Genomic DNA, 27,716 nt, shown 5'->3' on the forward strand with positions numbered 1-27,716 from the left:
TTTCTATAAATTTGCAACTTTGCTTTGGTCTCTGCTAAAACTTTACTCGCCTCGGCCAAATTGATGCCGCATTTTTGTAAAGTTTTGGATGCATAATTGATCTCGTTCAACACACTGTGCATGTATTCGCTCATATCACTATCCGTCAAATTGACAACACTGCCAACCTACAGAAAGAATTTAGGGGAATTCCCTAGGCATAACTTTTGAATTTCTCTCAACTGCATGAGTTGTCATGATTAAATTGGGGTTGCAACTTGTCATATTTATTTTGAAAATGGGAGAAATTTCCAAAAGTTCTGTTCGATCGAGATTTCTGGTAAAGATTCGAGGGCCCCCTGAGCTCGACGGCCCCGGGGCACTGCCCCGCCTAGCCCCTAGGTAGCTACGCCACTGATTAAATTATAATACAAGTTAGACCTTCTGAAGATGTCAAAATATTTACTTTTTTATTTTTATTTTTAGAATTTTCACAAATTATACTTCCTAACACTTAGAAGAATTAAATAATAAATTTTCCGTATACTCGCTATTTAAACCCGTATAATTGTATATGCTAGTTTTTTACGATATTCTCCGATGGTGGCAGGCACCGGGGGAGAATGCACCATCCTATATATAGGAAAATCAATGAAAGTTGGCGTGCACGCCATCTAAATATTTGACGAATGCACGTCACTATGTTGCCACTGCTACTTTTTTTACTTTGACTTTTTTATAGGCTATTATCACAGAATATAGATATTCTGTGCTTATTATGAAACACTTTATATGAAAAATATTTTATAGGGATACAATACTGTAATATTTAAATTTTCTTTTATTAGATTGAAAGAAACTGATAAGAAAGTCTATAAATGTGCCATATGTGGCTATCAAACACTACTTAAGAGAAATCTTGACTGTCACAAGAAAACTCATTTGGCACCGGAAGAACGAGAGTTATTTGCTTGTATACACTGTGACAAGAAATATACATCGAAACAAGGCGTACGTCGTCACATTGAGGATAATCATATTGATTCCAGGTAAATTTATTTTTAGGATAAGAATTACTTCCAAATCATAAGCTTGTTTCATATAGACGCGAATCGCGAATTGCGAAAAGCGATTCGCCAAAAAATATTCGCAAAATTTGGACCTATTTCATACAGTCGCGAATTTTTAGGGACATTTCATTTTTGCTCCACTGAAAGTTACTAAAAAAAAATCATAACCTGAGATAACTAATTTGTTTTTATTCGTGTTTACGATCTTTATTTTATAGCATACAATATGAGTTTAAATTTGTTTAATGATTATGAATATTGATTATGATTGTGGGATTGGAACAGAAGATGCAAAATTGCCATTTACTTATTGTTAAAACGTAGAATAGAACGGGTTTATAGGTCATTTGGGACATGTGAAATATTTAAATTTCGTAAGCAACAAGGTGCTTATCGCAATTTAATTCAAGAAATGAGGACAAAAGATGAGGAAAAATTTAGGAATTTTCACAGATTGTCTGTACAGGAGTTTGATAACTTGGTTGAAAAATTGTCACCATATTATATCAAAAACATATACACGAGAACCCATTTCATCTGGAGAGATGCTTTCAGTTACTTTGTACTTTGGTCTCTGCTTTGTGGCAGCGTCGTCAAAATAATCGATAACCGGATCACAACACCATTCTGCGCAAACGCGAACCTTAAAATCGCGCGAATATTCGCAAAAAGTTGAAAACATTTTAACTTTCCCGCCCCCCCAAATTTTAAATCTTGCGAATCGCCAAAATCTTAAAATTTCTGACAGCGCTGCATGATCATAAAAATTGGACCAATGAGAACAGTTTCGCAAAATCGCAATTCGCGATTCGCGTCTATATGAAACAAGCTATAGGCGTATCTCGATTTTTGGCGATTTTGAGATGTCAACGTCATGACATGTCCATTGGGTAATTTTTTTACATAGCGAATTTGTGCATCTCAATATTATATCTTTTTTATTTTATATTCATTTAAAAATTTGCCCCACCTCAAATACTAGAATTCGACGAAGTTATGAGGTTATGACTAGTTATGACGAAGAGACGTAAGTTGAGATAGGGCTCTTTGTTATGTCTATTGTTATACCCTAGATCATATATACTTACGTAGATAAGTAAATTACTATGGAAACTGTCGCAAACATATCAACGACTTCCATTTATCTTCTTTTTTTGTTGCACACGCCGTGCTTCTACTCTATCTATCCTTGTCGGGGACCTATCGTCCGCGCGCCAAATTTGAACATTAATTTAAAAAATTAAATTTGTAAAATGCTTATATTTGAACAATAAATTGAATGTTTACTGTCACAAAAATTAAATTATTAAAAAATACATTTAGCCACTCCGTACGAATATCAATATTCTTAGGAAATCTAACCAGAAAGTATGCGTGTGGCTTAATATAAATAAAAGAACAACTGAATACTTTACTTGCCTATGAAAAGATAATTCGGGAACCTTTATATTAGAACTTTCACACACTAAAAACTTTCTAGTCATTTTTACGAGTATTTAGAAAGTCCAACGAAAAAAAAATAGAAATGTAATTGCACATATTTAAAATGAACTTCTCACTGAACACACTTGCACCGTTGGCTATATAAAAGCGGTCGATAAAAGAGTAATAAAACAAGCGTCGTTACACAATGGAAACGCATAAAACAAGCGGCGTTATACACGTTACACAATGGAAATAAAAGACACAAAACATCCCCCTTTAGAACTTTTTCCTTAATGGCCATAAGCGGGAGTAAAAGACCAACCGCCCGAACAAACACTAGAGGCGCCACCGGTCATCAAATGGTGTAAAAATTGCGAAAGTTTAATCATCTAATTTTGACACAAGGGGTCGCGCTTAACTTTTTTAATTTTAATTCAATATTCATTGTTTTCAAACTATATTATTAGACTTTGTTGTATTTTGTGAATGTATAAATGTTTTCTTAGTATAAAGTTGCATTATAGTAATTTAAATTATATTACATACATATTTAAGATTCAAATATTATGACATATATGTCAGTTGCCGTCTAAAATGTCATCTTGATAACAAAAAGTTAGTTATTGTCAAAAGTAGTTAAAATCATGTTAAAATATTAAAATTTACAAGTTATAATTAGATATTTTATATTATTTCAACAACAAACACATAATAGTACAGCGTAATGTTGATATGCAGGTCCAAAACAAAAAGTGCCGTTATATTTTTCAGTTTTCGTTGTCAGCCGCGGAGTTTCAGTGATTTTAGTGTTGTCGGATAATTTTATTTGTGAAATAGAAATATTGCGTTTGGATTGCAAAACTAAAAATGGAAGTTTTATTGCAATGTAAGTAAGCGTTTGTCCATTTTATATTTTACTTTTTTCATACCTACGACAAATATACATAATATTGGAATTTTATAATTCGTTTTATTTAAAAAATGTTAGAAAACAAGCTTGTAATCCTGTAATTGACATAATTGTTATGTAATATATTACTTTACAATTTAAAAAATGTAAATTTAAAAAATATATTAAAAATATATACAGGCATTAATTTAAATTTTTTGAGTGCGAACAAACACGAGAGGCGCTTATTATTTACATTCATTTCTTAACATGACAGACGAAGTTCTAAAGGGGGATTTTTGTGATAAAAGATTATGACATAAGATTATGACAATGTGATGATAATGAGGAGTTGGTTTCCATAACAATGTATAATTTGTACTTTCTAAACAAGTTCTAAACCGTATAAAATTGTGATTATTTTGGAAATATGTGCAACTTTTAATGCACCTTGGGGGGCCTAAAGTAAGGTCCTCGAGAAAGACAAACCTATTGAACGTCTGGGAAGTGCAATAAAGAAGGTTTGAAAATGGCATGTCGTGATGTTGGAGACGTATTTTTTAATGCTAAACTTATGGCGTTGATTTATCCACGTAACTATATATATTATGATGTATGTATGTGCATGATACCAACTAACTTTTTCCCTCGGCTTCGTTCGCGTTACACCTCGAATCGTTCATGCATTGATTTAAATGATTGTTTACCTCTTTATGGATAGAGCAGTTCAACGAAACAGAGATTCAAGCAGTTCGACGAAACCAATGAGTAAACAAAGTGCTCGTTACATAATCAAAAAATTAAATAGACATATACTGTGAGAGGTTAAAATATATTTTGCAATATTAATGGTATACTTTTTTTAATCAACTTGTGATTAAATGTTTTATGAATATCTTCTAAAATTATAGTTATATACCTTTAAAAAATTTCGTTATAGCCGAATAAACCCTAATTATGCCCCACCAGCAAAACTGGTTATTAAAACTATGCTCGCTACCGTAGCTAACCCATCTAAAAAGTTTTTTTTTTAACTGGAATAATAAATTATAATATACAAGTTAGACCTTCTGAAGGTATCAAAGTATTTACTTTTTTATTTTTAGAATTTTCACAAATTATACTTCCTAACGCTTTTAGATTAAATAATAATTTTTTCGTATACCCGCTATTTAAACCCGTGTATTTGTATGTGCTAGTTTTTACGATATTCTCCGATGGTGGCAACACCGGCGAAGAATGCACCAAGTCTATACCGCATAATCGAAAAAACGGCTTACAGTAGAGTTAGAGATGACGATCGACGACATTTTTTATATAGTTTTACAGATAAAATAAGTGATTGTCATTTCTAAACCATCTCTATCGCCTACCTACAATGCAAGTCAACTATATTTATCTTTTTCTTAGTGGTTAAGCTACCACTACCATTTTAGAATTGTTTTACGCAATTACAAGACAAATATTTAAAAATTATTTTAGGTCCAAGACTGCGCGGAAAAATATCCATAAATGTTCCATTTGTGGCTACCAAACACACGATATAGCAAACTTTCAACGACACCAGAAAATTCACTTGGCCCCAGATGAACGACAGATGTTTGCTTGTGCATACTGTGATAAGAAATATACAGAAAAACGAAAATTAAAATACCACCTTGACGCTAAGCATATTGATTCCAGGTAAATTTATTATTGTTACCCCCGGTATATTCGGGTACTATTTTATCTTTGTCTTAGTGGTTAAACTACCACTACCATTTTAGAATTGTTTTACGCAATTACAAGACAAATATTTAAAAATGACTTTAGGTCCAAGGATGCGCAGAAAAATCTCCAGAAATGTTCCATTTGTGGCTACCAAACACCCTATATGTCACACTTGCGACGACACCAGGAAATTCACTTGGCCCCAGATGAACGACAGTTGTTTGCTTGTGCATACTGTGATAAGAAATATACAGAAAAACGAAAATTAAAATACCACCTTGACGCTAAGCATATTGATTCCAGGTAAATTTATTATTGTTGCCCCCGGTATATTCGGGTACTATTTTATCTTTGTCTTAGTGGTTAAACTACCACTACCATTTTAGAATTGTTTTACGCAATTACAAGACAAATATTTAAAAATGATTTTAGGTCCAAGGATGCGCAGACAAATCTCCATAAATGTTCCATTTGTGGCTACCAAACACCCTTTATATCATGCTTGCAACGACACCAGGAAATTCACTTGGCCCCAGATGAACGACAGTTGTTTGCTTGTGCACACTGTGATAAGAAATATACAGAAAAACGAAAATTAAAATTCCACCTTGACGCTAAGCATATTGATTCGAGGTAAATGTATTATTGTTACCCCCGGTATTTTCGGGTACAAATAGCGAATTTTCGGGTACAACTGTTAATGCGCATGGGCACAAAGTAAGGTCCTCGAGAAAGACAAACCTATTGAAAGTTTGATAAGTGCAATAAAGAAGGTTTGAAAATGGCATGTCGTGATGTTGGAGACGTATTTTTTAATGCTAAACTTATGGCGTTGATTTATCCACGTAAGTTTATATATTATGATCTATGTAGGTGCATGATACCAACTAGCTTTTTCCCGCGACTTCGTTCGCGTTACACCTCGAATCGTTCATGCATTGATTTAAATGATTGTTTACCTCTTTATGGATAGAGCAGTTCAACGAAACAGAGATTCAAGCAGTTCGACGAAACCAGTGAGTAAACAAAGGGCTCGTTACATAATCAAAAAATTAAATAGATATATATATTTTTTTTTTGAACTTCGCAATATCTCTAATAATTTTACTTTCGTATTTCGTTTTTTTTTTAAGTGAATAATTAATGAAAATTTTAAAGACGTATTTATAAATACAAATTAATATGAATTAAATTAATCAATTACAAGGTTAATTATAGTATTATTACAATATTCAATAACTTATTAATTTAGGTACTATTAAATTGTTGGAACCTTAGGATTTAAGAAGATGTTCAAATATTCCTCGATCGACTGCTAGACAATAACCCAGGCGATCATAAAATTCTCTGTTTACATTCGCTAGTTGGTAAACTGAATTTCTATTGCATTCGGCAGAAATAGCATTTTTTAACTCGTCTAGATTTGGGTATTTTTTATCCTTGTATATCCTGTTTTTTAAATGGCCCCAGAGAAAGAAATCATTTGGAGAAATATCAGGAGACCTTGCTGGCCAATTTACTGTATGATTTAGGCCAATAACGTTTCCGTTAAAACTATTATCTAAATATTCCCGAACAGCCAGGGTACTATGTGCCGGGCAGCCATCCATTTGGTACCAAACTTCCTGATTTTCTCTAGCGGCATCATGTAAAGCAGGTAAAATATGATTTTCGAGTAGTTCTAAATAATATTAACGAGAACAGAACGAGTCATATAAAGATAAGGACACATTTTTTTTATTGAGGTGCTAGTATTTACACAGAAAATACATTATGAAGGGCGCTGTTGCCATATATTGGTATTAGTTGATATTAGCAAAGAATATTATTGTTTGGCTTTAGTTAGTTAGGGATAGTATGTCTATATATTTTGCATTTTTTTTATTAATATTCTGTTGTTACACTGCAATAATACTTGATATTTTGGATGTAGGAAAATTATTTTTAATGTTTTTAAGCAAAGACTGGTTAAATAAAAATAATAATAACTGTAATAATTTGTTATACCTATTAACAACAAAATTTAAAATAATTAAATACAAACATTTTTTTTACGTAGTAGCAAAATATAAACAACAAATTAGATGTCAAAATTATTTATATTAGATCCTATTTAAAAATAATATAGTCTTTAAATTTGTTGTGTGTGGCAACGGTGGTTTATTAAATAATAATAATTACAGAACTAATTTGTTATATTAACAACAAACTTTAAAATCATGAAATATAAACATTTATTAATTTTCTAAGCATGCAGTGTAATGGAAGGAAAATATAAATAAAAAATTAGAAATCAAAATTATTTATATTAGATACTTTATATTACTATTTAAAATAATATTTACCTTTACTGGCATTTACTTTAAAAAATAAATGAAATATTTCTTCGCAAAAAACTACATGTAAGAGAATTAGCATAAACAAAATACAAACATCGTTAACTTTTTTTTAAATTGGCACGTGTAAAACTTTCAATTTAATTTTCACACCCCATAGTTTGAGTTCGATAACCACACATTTACTTAACCACATTACTTAAATATGATTATTAAGTTCAACTAATTCATATTATTAAAACATCTAAAATACAAATATGTATCTATTTTTAAAATTAATTCTAAGTTCATCTCATCTCTCTTAAAAATTGCTTCTTCTCAAAATTTCCCATTAAAAAATAGACCATATATACCATATAAAATTAAATAATTGAAAGATCGGGCTACGGAAAATCACACAAATTTTGGGAAAAATTTTGACACCTGCACACGCACACAATCGTCAATTAAAAAACCTACTATTTTAGTATTTTAAATATTTTAATAAACGCAAAAATAGCACAGTATTTATAAGGTGAAGTTATAAAAATTTGGAAGAACTAATAATGCACTGACGTACACAAAAATCAAACGAATACTAAATTTCATTTATCAAAAGCATTCGATAGTCGTGGCTCAACGATAACCATTTAGTCGCACGGCGAGGCTGTCACATATGCTTTAGTATACAAATGAATGAATGATTTTATTCGAATAAAACCATTCGATAGTTGAAATCATTCATTCAGTAACCATTCGATAGTCTAATTCATTCGATAGTTCCCATCGCTAGTCCTAAGTAACCCCGACGTCCCAAGTAACCCCATTTTACGGTACCACATGTGGCTTTCATACGCCATATAAATCAAATTTTTGCAGACACAAGAAAATTCATTTTCCACTGAAAGACCGACAGTTGTTTGCATGTACACAGTGTGATAAGAAATATACAACAAAACAAACCTTACGACGTCACCTTGAGAAGAAACATATTGATGCCAGGTAAACTTATTTTGTGTAATACATGGATCATATACAGTGTCAGAGATAAAGTCTGAATTCATTATTCATTTTCTCATTCACAATTCACATTATTTAAGACTCACCCTGTATATATTAAATAGAATTCCATGACTAAGTGGGAAAAGGGGGTCCACTTGACGTGATCTTACTCAGTTTTAAATATGAGTATTATTTTTCTAATACCCTAAATTTGAGGTCGCTGTTTTAAAACTTCAAAGTATTCAAAATAATGGCACTTATCAAAAAAACTTGTTGAAATATTGCTATTGGAACAAAAATGTCCAGGCACAGATTTTGTCATTTTAATTGTTTATTGTTTCCAGAAATGCCGATTGTACATCTTCAACTGATGAAGAAGTGATATTAGATGCTTTAAAAATCGAAATTGATGATCTCGCTTCGCCTTTGGATGACTCTAAGTATGTTTTTTAAGTGTATTTTTACTAATTTAGTGATAATAATGTAACTCATTAATTGCAGAAATTCTGAATGTTTATCTGTGACTAATGAAATAAAATCAGAAGATTTTATAAAAACAGAACCTGAAGATGTCGCTCCGATTATGAAGACAGAGTGCACGATGACTTTAAGTATGTTTTTAAAAGTATTTTTTATTAATGGATACGGCCATTGTGTTTTAAATATTTTCTTGTATTTCCAGAAGTAGCGAAAATGAATCTGCCACTCGAAATGTGAAGCTAGAAGATTTTATGAAAATGGAACCCGACGATAACGTCTGACGTTTGTGGATAAAGATACGCATTTGTGGACGAAGAAAATATTCGTAACACATTACAACCAAACAGAAGATTTTATAAAAACAGAACATGAAGATGTCGCTCCGATGTTTATTTCTCCGATCTAAGAATGTTTTTTAAATGTACACTCAGATGCAAATAAAAACGCAACAGAGAAATTTTTGGTCAAATTTAAAGTGTTTATTTTTGTTATTTTTAGCCCTATTTTCATGAATTTTTTATCAAGCTGCATAATATAATTATATCAACTTTAATTTGTAAACCTAGCTTTTTATTATGGAGTGTAGAGGTCGCAACCTCTACACTCCATACTTTTTATAAACTTTAGTATTTGGCATATTATACAGGGTTAATCGAGTGGTTGTTTTTTTTTACCTTAACTTTAAAACATCCTGTGCAGTAATTTCGTGTGTTTATTGCAATATTTCCCTAAATTATAATTGTACGGTCAGAACCATGATTCCTGAGCATTTTGTTTTTTGATTCATGTCAATACATGCTTTGGTTAATTTTTAAGAGTGAAATGAATTGATAACAATCAATTTACAATTTTTTTAAATTATCATTACATTCTGAAGTAATTTTTTAATATGACGAGATGGCTTTGGCCGGAAATCTCAATCCAATTATATCTTCCTTCACCATAAAGTCAAGAAAATCTTGGAAATTGAAAAAATAAATATATGGGCATGGATAGGAGTAGAAGATACAATTTTAAGATATTAGGGGTTAGTAGCAGCTGCCCAAGGATACTATAGAGAAGGATAGTTCGATTGCTATCTTCTTGCACTGTCAGTTTTTTTACGTCTTCTCGTCATCTACTGACCGAGTTGAAGTTGGCGCTAAAGATTTTAGACAGTGACAGTTATTTTTGCATTTGACGGACGAGCACACAGTGCGTTGGAAGATAAATTTAGCGGGACAAAAGCGTTTGGTTAGAAATAAGCTAAAAAATGTGTACTGATAAGAATAAATAGTAGACATTCCAATTGATACAAAAATGCATGAATATTCTTTGTATTTCGATACATTTGTATCAACCAAATTTGGTCGTTTTCTGCTCAGCAAGGCAGAGATCATACGAAAACAAAATATTTACAAGTGCTTATATATTTTATTAGGAAGCCAGATAATGTTGAAGATTGCCAAAGGTATGTACTTTTCTACTGTACGTATATTATTTGTTAAAATCCTTCGTGCCTTTGTTCTGCAGATATCAAACTTTCACTTTTTTTTCAAATATCGATGATGTAGATCTTTTGAGTTACCAATAGTTACCAACACAGGTAGTCACAGTCACAGGGAGTTCAAGCTTAACAGGTGAATGCCCAAAAAGATTCATTTCAATCGGATAGTATAAAAACAAAACAACTCCATCAAAAGGCACTGAGTTTAAAAAATTGTCTTAGATACTTACTATATATGAATTTAAAATTACCGAGTGTTAAAATTAAAATTAAAATATCTATCTTATTTATTATTTTCAAAATATAATATATTTTTTTTTAAATAAATTATAGAGGGTGTCACAAGATTACAAATTAATTAAAAAAAAACTGCTAAAGAGTTTTTTGATATCATAATTTTATGTATTTGGCAATAGTTTACAATACGGTTTTTGTGTGTCATGTACGAATAATATCATAGTTTTATTATCTTGTATTTATTTATTAATAAATTAAGTTGTTAATAAATAAATAAATTTAACCATATAGTTGCTATATATTAGACCATTTGCTACGTTCTTAGATTTTAAGTCCCAAACATTGCTCTGAGATTTTGTCCCGCTAGAATAACCATCCGCCGCACTGTGGAGCGCTGGTCAGCGCGTGACGTAGCATTCCAGGGCGACTACGACAGCGGCGATTTGACGCGATCGAACAGTCCTTTAGAATATATACAGTCCTTGGCAGCTGCCAAATTGTTTTGTGTTTTGAAATAGCTACTCGCTACGGTGAGAACAACAATTATTACTTTATATTATTTTTTAACCTCTTATTGTTGCATTTTCCTAAGATTTTATATGACTATATTATTAAACTCTTCAAAAAACTGATGTTTATTTTAATATTTCAGGTAGATAATAATAATACAGAATAATTGATTCAAAAAATCAGGAATCGTGTGTCAAAAGATCGATTTTCTGAAGAATCGATTTAAGTCAAACATCCCTAAAGTAAAGTTTCACCACAGGATACCTATTCTGTGGTGTCACTGCCGTCTGCCGTCAATCAACTGTCACTTCAAAAGTCAAAAGTCAATGGCTGCTAGCTGGAAATACTGCAAATACACATATTTTCTTAATTTTTACACTTACAAAGAGGTTTTATTAAATGTTTGTGCTTAACTTAGGACAATCCATATCTATATAAGGTAATAAAATGCTAATATCCGATGTTTTTACATAATCTGTATGGGAAATTTTACGTTTTTAGTGTCTCTAATATCGACTGGAACGGTAAATACTAATAGATCCTATATCTTATTTTATAATAATAAATAATAATATTTTTATCTTAAATTATACAAAAGGTATTATTAAATATAAATGACGACACTTGTCTGAATATGTATTAAACGAATTAGGTTTAATAATGATAACATCTCTGTTTTTGGTCTTCTCCAAGATACCTCCTTACAAATTTTAATTTATCGTGCTGGATTTATACCTGAACTGATTTCGGGTTATTTTTTCTGTTTCAGCTACTGATCTTTTTGTATTGGAAATGATGGATAACATAGACGAAGTAATAGATTTAAAACTGTAAGTATGAATGTAAAGTAGTTCTTTATTAGATCCCAGTTTACAATACCTGTGACAATACAAGGTATTTGTCAGATATTCTCTTTCCTTGTCTAAGGTCAGATGTAACTCCCTTCGAATTTGGTATTTAGTTTATATCACTTGAAAGCATACACTTATAAGAATTTAATCAAAACAAATTTGAGTATTAACAAAATGTTTTTTTTAATCTGGAAAATCGTAGCCTAATCAAGTATTCCATTAATTATTAAGTTTTAAGTCAATTCCATTGTAGTGTTTTGTTAGGTATATCAAATCGCCAAAAAAGGCCGAAATATATTGCTTCTTATGAAATCTCTCAAGTATATTGATACTACATAGTTTCATACATTGATACTACATACATTGTAGTATTTTTACATACATTGATACTATCATAGATAAATACAACAAGTTTAGATTGGAAAGCCCGTAAAAATTTTAGGTCGCGAAATTTTTTGGGTCGCGACCGTTATACGCGATCTGGCGCTGCTATAGCCAGCTATAGCAGTCGCTAAGAACATGGCTGAGAAACTTAAATGGAAATGAAGGTTCATTAAAAATAGTTTTTCCTCCAAGATGCAGAGGCGCAAAATATTAAAACTGTCAATATTAACAATGCAAATGTCAATATCTGACAATAATAAAATTTGATTTTTAACTGTCACTCAGAGACGCTTTTGTTGTGATTTTACGGTTTGATTTCATTTTGATTTCGTTTTGATTTGTCGAATTATTGTAAAATTAAATTCCTTCAGAGTTTTTGCCAGTATTCTGTTTTAGACAATGTTTTTTAAAAATGGTGGGACAATTTGTGTTTTGTATAGACTCTTAATTATTTTTTATCATGGAGTTTAATTGTTGTACACCTGGTTTCCGAAGGATACATTACTTTTAACGTAAAATTAGTTAAGGTATAGCATGACTTACAGTAATTTGTAAATAAACACACGTATTCGCAGACTTCAAGGACAGAAAACGGACACAGGAACATGAAAACGGGAGCCTTATACAAAAACCTGAAAACAGAAAAACAATTTTTTTTATACTAAAATTAACAATGTAAAAATATCAATAGGTATAAAATATAAATATACTGTTTAAAAAAGCGTCCATTATTCCCAAAGAGACCTGGCTTATAAATCAAAAAGAAGCAAAAAGAGACTTTTTTAGTCGGATAACATAATCAGATTATCAGTCCGATTTATTGCATTATTGACAATAAATCGCACATACTGGAGATAACTAATGTTGGCTATAGTTAACAATGATCTTACCTTGCTGTAAATTGCTTCCATTTTCAGAAAAATCGCCGATCAAAGATATTATAATACCCTTTTCTTGCATCTAAAAAATGTAAAAACAGTGTTTATTTACTACCTATTTTTCATATACATGGGACATACCTACTACTGCAGAAAGTCATTTTCTCAAGTTCTTCATGTAATATATCGACGGCGTCACGACAAAAGGGCGTAAGCGTCATTCGTCATTTTTTTCAGGAGACGAAAAAAAACGTCTAAAATCTATATTTTTTATTTTTTTTGTGAATTATTTTTTGCTACAGTATTATATGGCACATTTTTCAAGAATTTTTTGCTTATAAAATATTAAACTGTTAATTAATTATTTTAATATTTGGCGCTTAAGCCTTTCTTTCTATAGGCTCGATTGGCGTTTTGAAATCTTTTTGAAAGACGTTTAAGACTTTTGTGTCTTATTATTCTATAGTCATTTTTTGTCGATAAGGTGCACTTACGCCTTTTGAGTTTTACAAATAAAATTAAAAATGTCGCTTGGATTTTTTAAATTTTTTAATAGAAACACAGTACAAAATACTCAAACTGATACTTGCAATATTTTCAAACTCATTAGGCTTGAAATAATAACTGGAAAATTAAATTTAACTAATATTCTGAGCAAAACACGGGTAAACTTGATCCGTATTCCTTGTTGGTGGCAAAAGGTGGTGCTTCTAACATAAATAATTCTGACTCCAACAACGCATCATGCTGCAATGCTTCTGCCAGAAGATCATTATCTATGATATTGCTCTCAACCTCAACCTCTTGATTTCCACATTTTAATGCCAAATCTGTGATTTTCTTCCCGCGGGAAGTCATTATTACACTCTGGAGAAAAAATATAAAAAAGGCTTAAGCGACATCAAAAAAAAACAAATTTCAAACAATTATTACAGTCAAGAAAAAGTACTTTGGCTTGTAGCAAAGGTTTTTTTGAAAATTAATATTGTATACAATTTAGATATTTGACAATTTTTTGAAATCTGCTGAACGGTAGTTTTGTTAAAAGCAAAAAAATATGCCATTACGATCACATAGGCGGATGGCGCTTACGGAAACCAAATAAATTAACACGAAAAGACGTAACCGACAATAACAAATAAATGTCGGTGTTTACTATTTGAATAAGATTGAAGCACAAAAAACAATCTAGGCTACCAAATATGAATAAGACCTATCTTATTAATAAGTTTTTCTACGTACCTTTGAATGGAAAATGGTATTTTTTCATCCCAGGCGTAAGCGACCTTCCAACACGTGTGAATGGCGGTTACTATTTTCGCGTCGAGTCTGGTTTTGAAAGTGTATTGGCGGTTAGAAACTAAAACTGTCTTTTTCTCACGTTAAAATTTTTGTTGGTTAAGCCGTTTCACTTAGATAGGTGCGCATTTATTAATTATTACGTTTGGAACCATAATCTCATTTCGCTATTTTGGCATACGCCCTTTTGTCGGCATTGCCGTCGATATTATATGCTTTATTGCACCATTATATTTAAAATTTCAGCCGATATTAATTGAACTTCAAAAACGAAACTAAACGAATGAATTAAATGGCGTCGAATATTTTCGAATTTGTTCTAGAACAAATCTGAAGTTGTCTAACTGAAATCTGTCAATTCTAAACTGTGAAGTTAGACAATAGTTAGACAAAAACAATGCTGTCCTTGTCTAGGCGGCCATACTTGTCGTGAGGGGAGAATGACAGAGATGGCACTAATGACTGTTTCCAATTTTCCTATTTCCTGTCCCACGAATATAGCCAGCTATAGCGATCGCTAAGAACAACGGCAAACAAAAACAGAAATAATTTTCTCTTGTCAAAGTCAGAATCTTCAAAAATCATAATAATCTTTCAAAATCTAAACCGCTCTCACTAAAGAAATTCCGAAAAGTGTTTATAGCGTCCATTTTCAAAGTAATTATTGCTATCTTGTGAGTTTAATTCAAGTTTTATTTACTCCAACCGGTAATAATTGTGAAAAAGTGGCATTAAAAACTTAAAAAGCTGTGCTGAGAACTGTAAACTGCAAAAACCATCGTGGATCGTGGCATAACGTCGGTTTCCAATGTTTCATAGGTATTTCATACATGCGTCCTTATATAAAATAAAGTTTCTTGTATGCAACACACTGTATTTTATTTATAAAATTAAACGAAAATAATAATAAATTTGAATAAACAATATTTGGCGATATAATTCCGGAAAAAGCCGAACCGCTCCGAAATTTTCAAGAGTTTTGGGTCGCGACCGTTGCAAGAATAGCGCCAAATATACTACAAAATATTAAACTCTCAATATTAAACCCTTATAATAAATGCCATATTTTATACCCAAGAATCCTTTGCAAGAATCCAAATATTAAATAAAATATAGGGTGTTCCATAAGAAAAAATATAACTTTAGTATGAACCTTCAAAAAATATAACTTTAGTATGGAAGTTCTGACACACCCTGTACATTTGAAAATAATTTTAAATTATGCACATTGCCTCTTTACAAATACCCATAAATAAGTTTGTTTCTATATCTTTCCGTTTTCGTATAATCAACCGAGGCGAATGAGGTGCGCCACCCTGTATAGTTCACTCATAGTTTTGTCATAATATTTAAGAATTTTAGTTTTTTGCTAGTGCAGTTATTGAGACTCTAAAACACTCAGGTACGAGGTTTGTGTGATGTAACGCTGTTTCGGGTAGAGAAACAGCGTTGTGTTGTGTTATGATAATTTCAAATGTTAATAAAATAGCCAAAAAAATAGTAACGCGTAAAGGAGAGCGTAATTAGGACGTTGTTAGGTGCAATAACATTCAATAACCCAACTTTCCCGAATATTCAACCCTCTCGAAACTATTTTATAGCTTCATAGTTTCTCACACCGATTTGATCAATAGCAAAAATGGATTCAAGCAGTTCGACGAAACAAGTGAGAAACAAAGTGCTCGTTACATAATCAAAAAATTAAATAGACATACTATGAGAGGATAAATATAGTTGCAATATTAATGGTATACTATTTTAATCAACTAGTGATTACATGTTTTATGAACATCTTCTAAAGTTATAATTATGTACCTTTAAAAAATTTCGTTATAGCCGAAATAGCCCCAATTATACCCACCCCACTAGCAAAACCGGTGATTAAAACTATGCTCGCTATCGTAGTTGAAAAAAAATCTAAAAAGTTTTTACTGGAATATTAAATTATAATACAAGTTAGACCTTCTGAAGATGTCAAAATATTTACTTTTTTATTTTTATTTTTAGAATTTTCGCAAATTATACTTCCTAACACTTAGGAAAATTAAATAATAAATTTTCCGTATACTCGCTATTTAAACCCGTGTAATTGTATATGCTAATTTTTTACCATATTCTCCGATGGTGCTAGGCACCGGGGGAGAATGCACCATCCTATATATAGGAAAATCAATAAAAGTTGGCGTGCACGCCATCTAAATATTTGACGAATGCACGTCACTATGTTGCCACTGTTACTTTTTTTACTTTGACTTTTTTATAGGCTATTATCACAGAATATCTAGCTAGATATTCTGTGCTTATTATGAAACACTTTATATGAAAAATATTTTATAGGGTTACAAGACTGTAATATTTAAATATTCTTTTATTAGATTGAAAGAAACTGATAAAAAAGTCTATAAATGTGCCATATGTGGCTTTCAAACGCTATATAAAACAAGTCTTTACAAACACAAGAAAACTCATTTGGCACCGGAAGAACGAAAGTTATTTGCTTGTATACACTGTGACAAGAAATATACATCGAGACAAGGCTTACGTCGTCACATTGAGGATAATCATATTGATTCCCGGTAAATTTATTTTTTGTAATACATTGCTCCTATACGTTCTCTGATCAAATTAAAATTAAAGTACTAAAAAAAATTGATTTTAGGTCAAAGAATCCGCAGGAAAATATCCATAAATGTTCCATTTGCGGCTACCAAACCCGACATGTGGCATACTTTAGAGAACACCAGAACATTCATTTGACACTAGAAGAACGACAGACGTTTGCTTGTGCGCATTGTGGCAAGAAGTATACACAAAAAACACACTTAAGATATCACATTGAACGTAATATTTGTATTGATTCCAGGTAAATTTATTTTTAGGATAAGAATTACTTCCAAATCATAGGCGTATCTCGATTTTTGGCGATTTTGAGATATCAACGTCATGACATGTCCAGTGGGTAATTTTTTAACATAGCGAATTTGTGCATCTCAATATTATACCTTTTCTATTTTATATTCATTTAAAAATTTGCCCCACCTCAAATACTAGAATTCTTCGTTATGACGAAGAGACGTAAGTTGAGATAGGGCTCTTTGTTATGTCTATTGTTATACCCTAGATCATATATACTTACGTGGATAAGTAAATTACTATGGAAACTGTCGCAAACATATCAACGACTTCCATTTATCTTCTTTTTTTGTTGCACACGCCGTGCTTCTACTCTATCTATCCTTGTCGAGGACCTATCGTCCGCGCGCCAAATTTGAACATTAATTTTAAAAATTAAATCTGTAAAATACTTATATTTGAACAATAAATTGAATGTTTACTGTCACAAAAATTAAATTATTAAAAAATACATTTAGCCACTCCGTACGAATATCAATATTCTTAGGAAATCTAACCAGAAAGTATGCATGTGGCTTAATATAAATAAAAGAACAACTGAATAATTTACTTGCCTATGAAAAGATAATTCGGGGACCTTTATATTAGAACTTTCACACACTAAAAACTTTCTAGTCATTTTTACGAGTATTTAGAAAGTCCAACGAAAAAAAATAGAAATGTAATTGCACATATTTAAAATGAACTTCTCACTGAACACACTTGCACCGTTGGCTATATAAAAGCGGTCGATAAAAGAGTAATAAAACAAGCGTCGTTACACAATGGAAACGCAAAAAACAAGCGTCGTTACCTACGTTACACAATGGAAATAAAAGACACAAAACATCCCCATTTAGAACTTCGTCTGTCATGTTAAGAAATGAATGTAAATAATAAAGCGCCTCTCGTGTTTGTTCGCACTCAAAAAATTTCAATTAATGCCTGTATATATTTTTAATATATTTTTTAAATTTACATTTTTTTAATTGTAAAGTAATATATTACATTTAAATGGAATATTACATAACAATTATGTCAATTACAGGATTACAAGCTTGTTTTCCAACATTTTTTAAATAAAACGAATTATAAAATTTCAATATATGTATATTTGTCGTTGGTATGAAAAAAGTAAAATATAAAATGGACAAACGCTTACTTACATTGCAATAAAACTTCCACTTTTAGATTTGCAATCCAAACGCAATATTTCTATTTCACAAATACAAATATCTGACAACACTAAAATCACTGAAACTTACGCGGCTCACAATGAAAACTGAAAAATATAACGGCACTTTTTGTTTTGGACCTGCATATGGAGAAATAAACTCTCTCAGTAAGGATTATCGAAATAGAGATGGGTTGGGTTGGTTCGTGGGATTGTGGGCTGAGAAATCCCCTCGTTATTTGTATTTTAAATTATGTAAATAAAAGTCAACGCAATTTGTTTTTGGTGGAAATATACACTTAAAATATTTTAAAATGTAAAGTTATCTTGCAAAATCAGAACCTGAAAGCCTAGAAATGCGGAATCGGTACAAACCAAAAATTTAACTCGTGAATAACATAGAAAATAGAAGCCCTTAGTTTTGATATTTATTTTAAATGCTAGCCCAGACTGCCCAGTGGAGTTTTCAAAGATATAAGAAACACGGAAATTATTAGTAGTGTTCACCATGAATTGTTACAAATTTCCAGAAATTAAAAGGAAATAGGAGGCGTGTGTTCAAATATTTTAAAGCAAGATTTTGTCAGTGATTATGGAAGCCTAAAGTTGCAGGCCATATCCTTATCAAAACAAAAAGTAAGGCTTATGATAAACACTTTTCCCCATAGTTTTTCTATATTTAGTGATTCTTTTAGGTCAAAAATCTACAGCGTATGAATAGTATGTAAACCTGAAGCCTGAAGCTGTGAGATTGTGTTAGAAAGGAATTCAACATCAAACTATACTGAACTCTAACCCTGAAAATGTTAATACAAATCCAAAGCAATTACCAGCATGGCAGGAAAATTAAAAGCAAAAGTTTCATTCAAATAATATTGTTTATAAATCAGGATCAAAATTACATTACTTCACTTTGAAAATAGGACCGGGTGAAGAATATTCATAATGCGGAGCTTAACCAGTTGATATAGTTAGTGTAGTTATTGTGATAGTCAATGTGTTGAATTGAAATACTTATTTCTGCAGAAAAACGTGAGCCTAGCTTAAAGGATACTGTATAAATTTCTAATGTTTTTTTTATAACTGATGTTTACCTACTTTTTGTGTTACATCATGTGGCGTTAAATATTTTTGGAATACTTATATTAAATTCTTTTTAAAAAAATCGGTTTTTGCCTTTTATTTTTCCTCTAAGGTTTTGTCTTAATATTTTAAATACTTCTTACCTGATTTCGTTGAAGGTGATGAATTCTGCAATTCTATCATAAATGCGACCAAGAATCAGATTATAAAATGGTCAGCGTGTGTTCGGCTAAAATTTAGATGTCTTTGTTATTACACTGGTGTAGGACCAGTATTTTGTTATTGAAATAAAACAGAAATGTAGAAAACAACGTTTATTTTAATAAATTCAGTACCACTTAAAGTAGACAACAAACACCAAGTCAAGATATTCACATGTTTATTCTGATGCCCAATGCCCAATTAAGTTATAACTTCTAACATAAAAAAATATCTACCTTTTTGGTAAAAAGAAAACGGTTACTAAGGTTCGAATTTTTTACTAAAGCCCTCCGCTGAAAACTAATTCATAAATATAAATTTCATTTAACGGAAAACATTATGAAAACATCATAAATCAACCAGCACTAAATCAAAAATCAATGTTACATTCAAAATCATTCATTGTTAAAAAATATTTACATAAAAGGGTAATTACCCATAAAAGATATTAACTATTACATAATGCTATTAAAAATTAATTTAATATTTGAATAAAATCTGCTCGTCACATGATAAATCTCTAGATCATATATAATTTATATACAAATATCTTAAAAATGTATTTCTATATATATGATCTAGGGATAAACGTCAAATTTTTGTCTATTTGCCCAAAAATTTGAAAGAAGAACACGTTTTTATTCTGTTTCGGCCTAGACATATCCTAAACGAAGAAAGGAGGAGGAGCTTAGGCGGTTTACAGTCGGCTCCGCACGACTGCCCCCGATACTACACGAAAGTTTCGACAGTTTGAACTTTCGTCAGGATAAAGCCACCTCCTGCATATCAACATTACGCTGTACTATTATGTGTTTATTGTTGAAATAATATAAAATATCTAATTATAACTTGTAAATTTTAATATTTTAACATGATTTTAACTACTTTTGACAATAACTAACTTTTTGTTATCAAGATGACATTAGACGGCAACTGACATATATGTCTTAATATTTGAATCTTAAATATGTATGTAATATAATTTAAATTACTATAATGCAACTTTATACTAAGAAAACGTTTATACATTCACAAAATACAACAAAGTCTAATAATATAGTTTGAAAACAATGAATATTGAATTAAAATTGAAAAAGTTAAGCGCGACCCCTTGTGTCAAAATTAGATGATTAAATTTTCGCAATTTTTTCATGTTTCATAAAAAAGTAACAGCGTAATATGAAAACCGCATCTTTGTATCTCGACTCATAAACGAGAAACCCTGTAAAACACACGAAAATGAGACACCCTGTACAGACGTACTGCCAAATCAAGAAATCAACTACGAATGAAATCCAAGATCGATTTATATATTTTATATATTTTAATATTTTTTTGTGTTCGTGATAATTCCTTTGCTACTTCCTCCAAAAACCGACAATACGTGGATGGAGCGTTTCGAGGAAGTAAACGGACGAAGTAGCGTTTTGACGAAGGAGGAAGGAACACACAGTCGCATAAAATCGACATTTTCCCATAGTAAATATATGATTTTTCGACGAAGGGACGCGAGGAAGGAACGAAGTGAAGTAGCGAAAGTGTGAGTATGGGGCAAGGAAATAATAATTTATAGTATGAAAACGGTGTAAGTATTAAATAAATCCCTGTGATAAAAAAGAATTGAAATAACATTAGAACATGATTCCTACAATATAAGTCTAATATAAAATAAAAATGTTTTTCTTTAATTAATTAAAGAAAAACATTTTTATTAAAGTAATATTTAATTAAAAAAAAACTTAAGATACTATAAATTTACTTTAGGACAACAAAATGCATAGATCGTAACTACTCTGATTCAGAAGAATCACTGCTGACAGAATCTTCCAAATTTATAGTATCCAAATCACAGGTAGACGATGTATCCTCACATATAAGATATTTCTGTACATCATTTTATAATATGTTACTTTTTCGCGTTGTTACTGTTCTTTTTGTTGGTATGAGGGGTTCAGATGTTAATAGTTACCTCTTTAATAGACCATATCCATATATTATTTTTTCCTTTTCTTGGGTATGTGGTTTTATAATAAACTGAAAGATGGAAACTTTTTTTATGCGACGTTTCGCTCCAACATAGTGGACTTTTTCAGGCACAAGTGGTGTCTCATTTGACTGGAGGGTTCATCAATATCTAATAAAGAACACATTTTTTGAAATACATATAATTTTGATTTCTTGTCCTTATGATCGAGCCAAGTATTAACCAGATCGGCATTGCTTATCAATTTTACTCCATCTGAAAAGTATTATAAAATAAAGTTCGTCGCAAGCAGACGTAGGTGAACTATACAAAAATTAAAAGTGTATGAATATGACAACAAAAATATTTAATAAATACGATATGTTTTGATGTTTTTTTTTAAATGCCTTTTTGAAGTTTGAAAACGTAAAATTTTTATACCCATTTAAGAATCATCTTAAAAAATAAATAAAAACTAAACAATCACGACCTTGTTTAGAAATAAATTTAAAGTACATACCTTGTTTAACAATATTCATAGTGGCTTTCAATTAAGTACGTACCGTTTAACTCCATAATATACAGAACTACTATGAATGTTATTCTTTTCACTGATAAGATAATGATCGCAAAATTTATTTTTAGTGAAAATATTTGCTAACAAAAAACGCTGTTTATGAAAAATAATATACAGGATGGTTGAACATTGCTATAAGTATAAAATTATATATTCAGATACTAGTAAATTTTAACTTTTTTTTCGATTTTTGTCCATGGGACGAAGCACTGTGCGACGGGCCACTAATTTAGATACTGCTTGCTGCAGTTGCTCTTGTGTATCTAGAACGTCATCTTCGTGCTCGGACGTTTTAATTAATTTTTTTTAATTAAATAATAAAATTTAGAGTAACACCACTGGTCGCAATGTGAAGTGGTCTACCGATAGACCGAAATGTACCTGCTAAGGGTACGGAAAACAAGACTTTTAGCAAATGATAGTTTTTAGAGTACCAAAATAACGAACCCACCGATAGGTTAGAGCAAGACGTATATATACTTACAACGGTAAGCAGAATAAAGACAACACGAACGTTAGCGAAAATTAAATCTGGCAACACACTATAAAGATAACGTATATGGTTGTTGGAAGAGTTCTGGCGACTAACAGTCTAATTCTAATTATGTACGTTTAAAAAATTTCGTTATAGCCGAAATAGCCCCAATTATGGCCCACTAGCAAAACCGGTGATTAAAACTATGCTCGCTACCATAGTTGAACTCATCTAAAAAGTTGTTTTAACTGGAATAATAAATTATAATACAAGTTAGACCTTCTGAAGGTATGAAAATATTTACTTTTTTATTTTTAGAATTTTCACAAATTATACTTCCTAACGCTTTTAGAATAATTAAATAATAATTTTTTCGTATACCCGCTATTTAAAACCGTGTATTTGTATGTGCTAGTTTTTTACGATATTCTCCGATGGTGGCAGCACCGGCGGAAGATGCATAACCTATACCGCATAATCGAAAAAATGGCGTCCAGTAGAGTTAGAGATGACGATCGACGACATTTTTCATATAGTTTTACAGTTAAAATAAGTGATCGTAATTTCTAAACCATCTCTATCACCTACTTACAATGCAAGTCAACTATATTTATCTTTTTCTTAGTGGTTAAACTACCACTACTAATTTAGAATTGTTTTACGCAATTACAAGACAAATATTTAAAAATGATTTTAGGTCCAAGGATGCGCGGAAAAATATCCATACATGTTCCATTTGTGGCTACCAAACACGCAATATAACAAACTTTCAACGACACCAGGAAATTCACTTGGCCCCAGATGAACGACAGTTGTTTGCTTGTGCACACTGTGATAAGAAATATACGACAAAACAAAGATTAAAAGACCACCTTGACGCTAATCATATTGATTGCAGGTAAATTTATTATTGTTAGCCCCGGTATTTTCGGGTACTATTTTATCTTTGTCTTAGTGGTTAAACTACCACTACCATTTTAGAATTGTTTTACGCAATTACGAGACAAATATTTAAAAATTATTTTAGGTCCAAGGATGCGCAGAAAAATCTCCATAAATGTTCCACTTGTAGCTACCAAACACGCGAAAAAACACACTTGCAACGACACCAGGAAATTCACTTGGCCCCAGATGAACGACAGTTGTTCGCTTGTGCACACTGTGATAAGAAATATACAGAAAAACGAATATTAAAATTCCACCTTGACGCTAAGCATATTATTCAGGTAAATTTATTGTTACCCCGGTATTTTCGGGCACTATTTTATCTTTGTCTTAGTGGTTAAACTTCACCACTACCATTTTAAAATTGTTTGACGCAATTACAAGACAAATATTTAAAAATGATTTTAAGGTCCAAGGATGCGCAGAAAAATCGCCATAAATGTTTGTTGGTAGCTGCAAACACCCTCTATATCACACTTTCAACGACACCAGAAAATTCACTTGGCCCCAGATGGGCGACAGTTGTTCGCTTGTGCACACTGTGATAAGAAATAGCGGAAAAACAAGATTAAAGACCGCATGACGCTAAGCATATTGATTCCAGGTAAATTTATTGTTATTTACCCCGGTATTTTTCGGGTACAAATGAGCGCTTTATAATCTGCAGATATATTTTTTATTTGACGTATAGCAGAAAAAACGTGTATCTTCACCTATAGATAGCAATATCGATTAGTTCTAAGCCTTTTATAAAAAGACTTAAATCTTTTTCAATTTCGGAATAAACATTTAAATCACAAATCAGACGTATTTCGGTTTGTTTTTTGTTTCAGGAGATTGTTATGAGAGAAAATTGTTATTTCCAACTTTCATATAATAACACGAGCTTCCGAGCACTTTATTTTGTGTTGCCTTGATCATACATGGTCTGTATTATCTTACTTCATTGTTTCACTTCTCTGTTATGGTCTTTTGTGTTCGATAAAGTCATTTAAAGTACGTTTTGTCGTTCCAATACACTACTCACTACATTCACAAGGTACCTGGTAGATGCACTCTTATGTTTCTCAATTCCTCTTGGGTATAGCATTTCCGAAGTCAATTGGAAGAGTCTTAATTCCTTAGTCACGACGACGGCGACGCGACGCCGACAAAGACACCAATTAAGAGTCCTAATCTATTCCAACTGACTTCAGATAAACTATACCATGCTGAACTTTTTGTGGTCCATCTATTATCCATTCTTTTTACCAGATGTCCTGCCCATTGCCATTTGAGGAATTTTACTCTGTGGATGACATCTATTACCTGGGTCTTTTGGCGTATCCACTCTATATATTCTTTTACGGTCTCTCTTGGTTATTCGCAGCATCCTTCGTTCCATTGAACGTTGTGCGATCTGCAGTTTTCTTACGATGTCCGTTTTAAGTATCCAAGTTTCGCATGTATATGTCATGACTGGTAGTCATGACATATTTCAAAAAGAGAGTTTCAAAAAGACGTAAATTTTAAGTCTTATGTCAGCTTTCGAAAAATGACTTAAAATCAAACGACTTAAGTCATTAAAATGATTTAAATAAAAAAAAGACTTAATGTTTTCTGTGAGCTTGTGGCTCTGCCGTATGGTTAAATTAATATCAACATATGGATGATTCAGTTCTAAACTTTTTAACAAAAAATCCCTTCTTATCGAACCTCTACACCCTAAAAGCAATCCGTTTTCCAAAAGTCAGCTTTTTACGTCAAGCGCTTTGAGCAGGATGAATAAAATATACGTGTTTAAGCGTTTTTTCTGAAACATGACCGTGTTTTAAATAAAAAATATTGTAATATTTGAGGGGTGGTTTCACCCCCTTGGAACTGGAATTTCGAAAAATCCTTGTTATCAATTATCTACACCTAGAATCAACCTGTATGCCAAATTGGGCTTCTTACGTTAGTGGTTTTGAGCAGGATCGTGATTGATCAGTGAGTCAGTCCTTAGGATTTTATATATTAGTATGAATTTCACGTACAAAAACGTCTGGAAGGTCAAAGTTCCTCAGGTCAACCCTCTCAAAGATATCCAGCGATCAAAATAACACCATACACAGGATTGGTAACTTGATATCTAGGCATGGGAGGTTTCAATGCGATAAAAGATGTTAAAAGGCTGAAAGATATACTGCAGCGCAACGAGAGACAGATAATGTCTTTTCCTACCATCGTTTTAGGGAAAGTGATACGACAGAGAGCCTCTGCGAGGGGCGGGCTTTAAGACGTTTGTGGGGGCTACCGCTAGTAGAATAGAATAGAAAATAGAATCAGTATCAGTCAGATGTCGGTGTGGTAATTATTAATCGCATTTTTCAAGTTTGTAAAACGACCGCTAGAGGGCGCAACTGCTATGGAAAATAAGATAATAGAATTTTTTACAGAATTTGGCCGACTATAAATGATAGCTTCATAATATTCAGTAAATTTTGGATTTTTTTTTGTTAGAACCATTTTCCTCTATCAGATAAAATAAAGTGGTGGGGGAAGGTTAGATCTGTCTTTATTTATATGTTAATAACTCCGGACTGGATGATCAGAATCCGACAAACGAGGGCTCGTTTAAAAGAGCGTTTCTTACTCTATATTATACCATAAAAATAATTATACTAAGGTCTTGAACGTAGACGTCAGGGGGCGCTTTCTTACAAACTTTAACAAACATAGCGCGTTTTTTCAAAAAAGTTAAATACGATAGTATATGTAATTTTAGCTGATAATAAAGAGTATTAAAAGCTTAAAAAGTCAGCGAAAAGCGCATCTTGATATCTTCTTTCAAACCGAAGATATTTTTAAAATTATAATGGCCAAAAAATAAGCCCTTAATTACCTTATTTTTAAAACACGGTATCAGTAGCCCTCTTGATTATGCTCATTCTAACAAAAAAATAAGATAGAAACAGTTAGTTCATTTTAAAATCGACGATATTACCAGGTTACTATAATACCAGATGCATTAATATCTAATAATTAAGATATTAATAAGAGTGAACAAGAAACAAGAAAAAATCGAAATAAAAATGAAACTTTTACACCCTTTATCTCCGAAAGTAAGCATTTTAGGACACACATTTATACGAACTTTTTTACTTAGTTTTATGTGCAAAATAAGTTTCCGGAATACAGTTCGGACCACCCTGTATATTAAATAGAATTCCATGACTAAGTGGGAAAAGGGGGTCCACTTGACGTGATCTTACTTAGTTTTAAATATGAGTATTATTTTTTCAATACCCTAGATTTAAGGTCGCTGTTTTAAAACTTCCAAGTATTCAAAATAATGGCACTTATCAAAAAAACTTATTGAAATATTGCTATTGGAACAAAAATGTCCAGGCACATATTTTGTCATTTTAATTGTTTATTGTTTCCAGGAATGCCGATTGTACATCTTCAACTGATGAAGTGATATTAGATGCTTTAAAAATCGAAATTGATGATCTCGCTTCGCCTTTGGATGACTCTAAGTATGTTTTTTTAAGTGTATTTTTACTAATTTAGTGAAAATAATGTAACTCATTAATTCCAGAAATTCTGAATGTTTATCTGTGACTAATGAAATAAAATCAGAAGATTTTATAAAAACAGAACCTGAAGATGTTGCTCCGATTATGAAGACAGAGGGGCACGATGACTTTAAGTATGTTATTTACACGTATTTTTATTAATGGATACGGCCATTGTGTTTTAAATATTTTCTTATTGTTTCCAGAAGTAGCGAAAATGAATCTGCCACTCGAAATGTGAAGCTAGAAGATTTTATAAAAATGGAACCCGACGATGACGTCTGACGTTTGTGGATAAAGATACGCATTTGTGGACGAAGAAAATATTCGTAACACATTACAACCAAACAGA

The 27,716-nt window shown here is 31.5% G+C and overlaps 1 protein-coding gene across 1 annotated transcript in view; it reads left to right on the forward strand.

Annotated features, from left to right (window-relative positions):
- Positions 1-827: 827 nt before the first annotated feature.
- LOC115885473 (zinc finger protein Xfin-like) overlaps positions 828-27,716 on the forward strand; it is a gene marked incomplete at its 5' end in the record, with an annotated part of 137,719 nt that continues 110,830 nt past the window's right edge. Inside the window, 5 exons of the mRNA XM_030904416.1 lie at positions 828-1,028; positions 4,846-5,046; positions 5,176-5,376; positions 5,506-5,706; positions 23,578-23,778. Of these exons, the coding sequence (XP_030760276.1) occupies positions 828-1,028; positions 4,846-5,046; positions 5,176-5,376; positions 5,506-5,706; positions 23,578-23,778 (1,005 nt within the window). The remainder of the gene's footprint in view (positions 1,029-4,845; positions 5,047-5,175; positions 5,377-5,505; positions 5,707-23,577; positions 23,779-27,716) is intronic.

This window comes from Sitophilus oryzae, unplaced genomic scaffold, assembly GCF_002938485.1.
Source record: "Sitophilus oryzae breed Bouriz unplaced genomic scaffold, Soryzae_2.0 scaffold_385_pilon_pilon, whole genome shotgun sequence".
Taxonomy (NCBI): Eukaryota; Metazoa; Arthropoda; class Insecta; order Coleoptera; family Curculionidae; genus Sitophilus; species Sitophilus oryzae.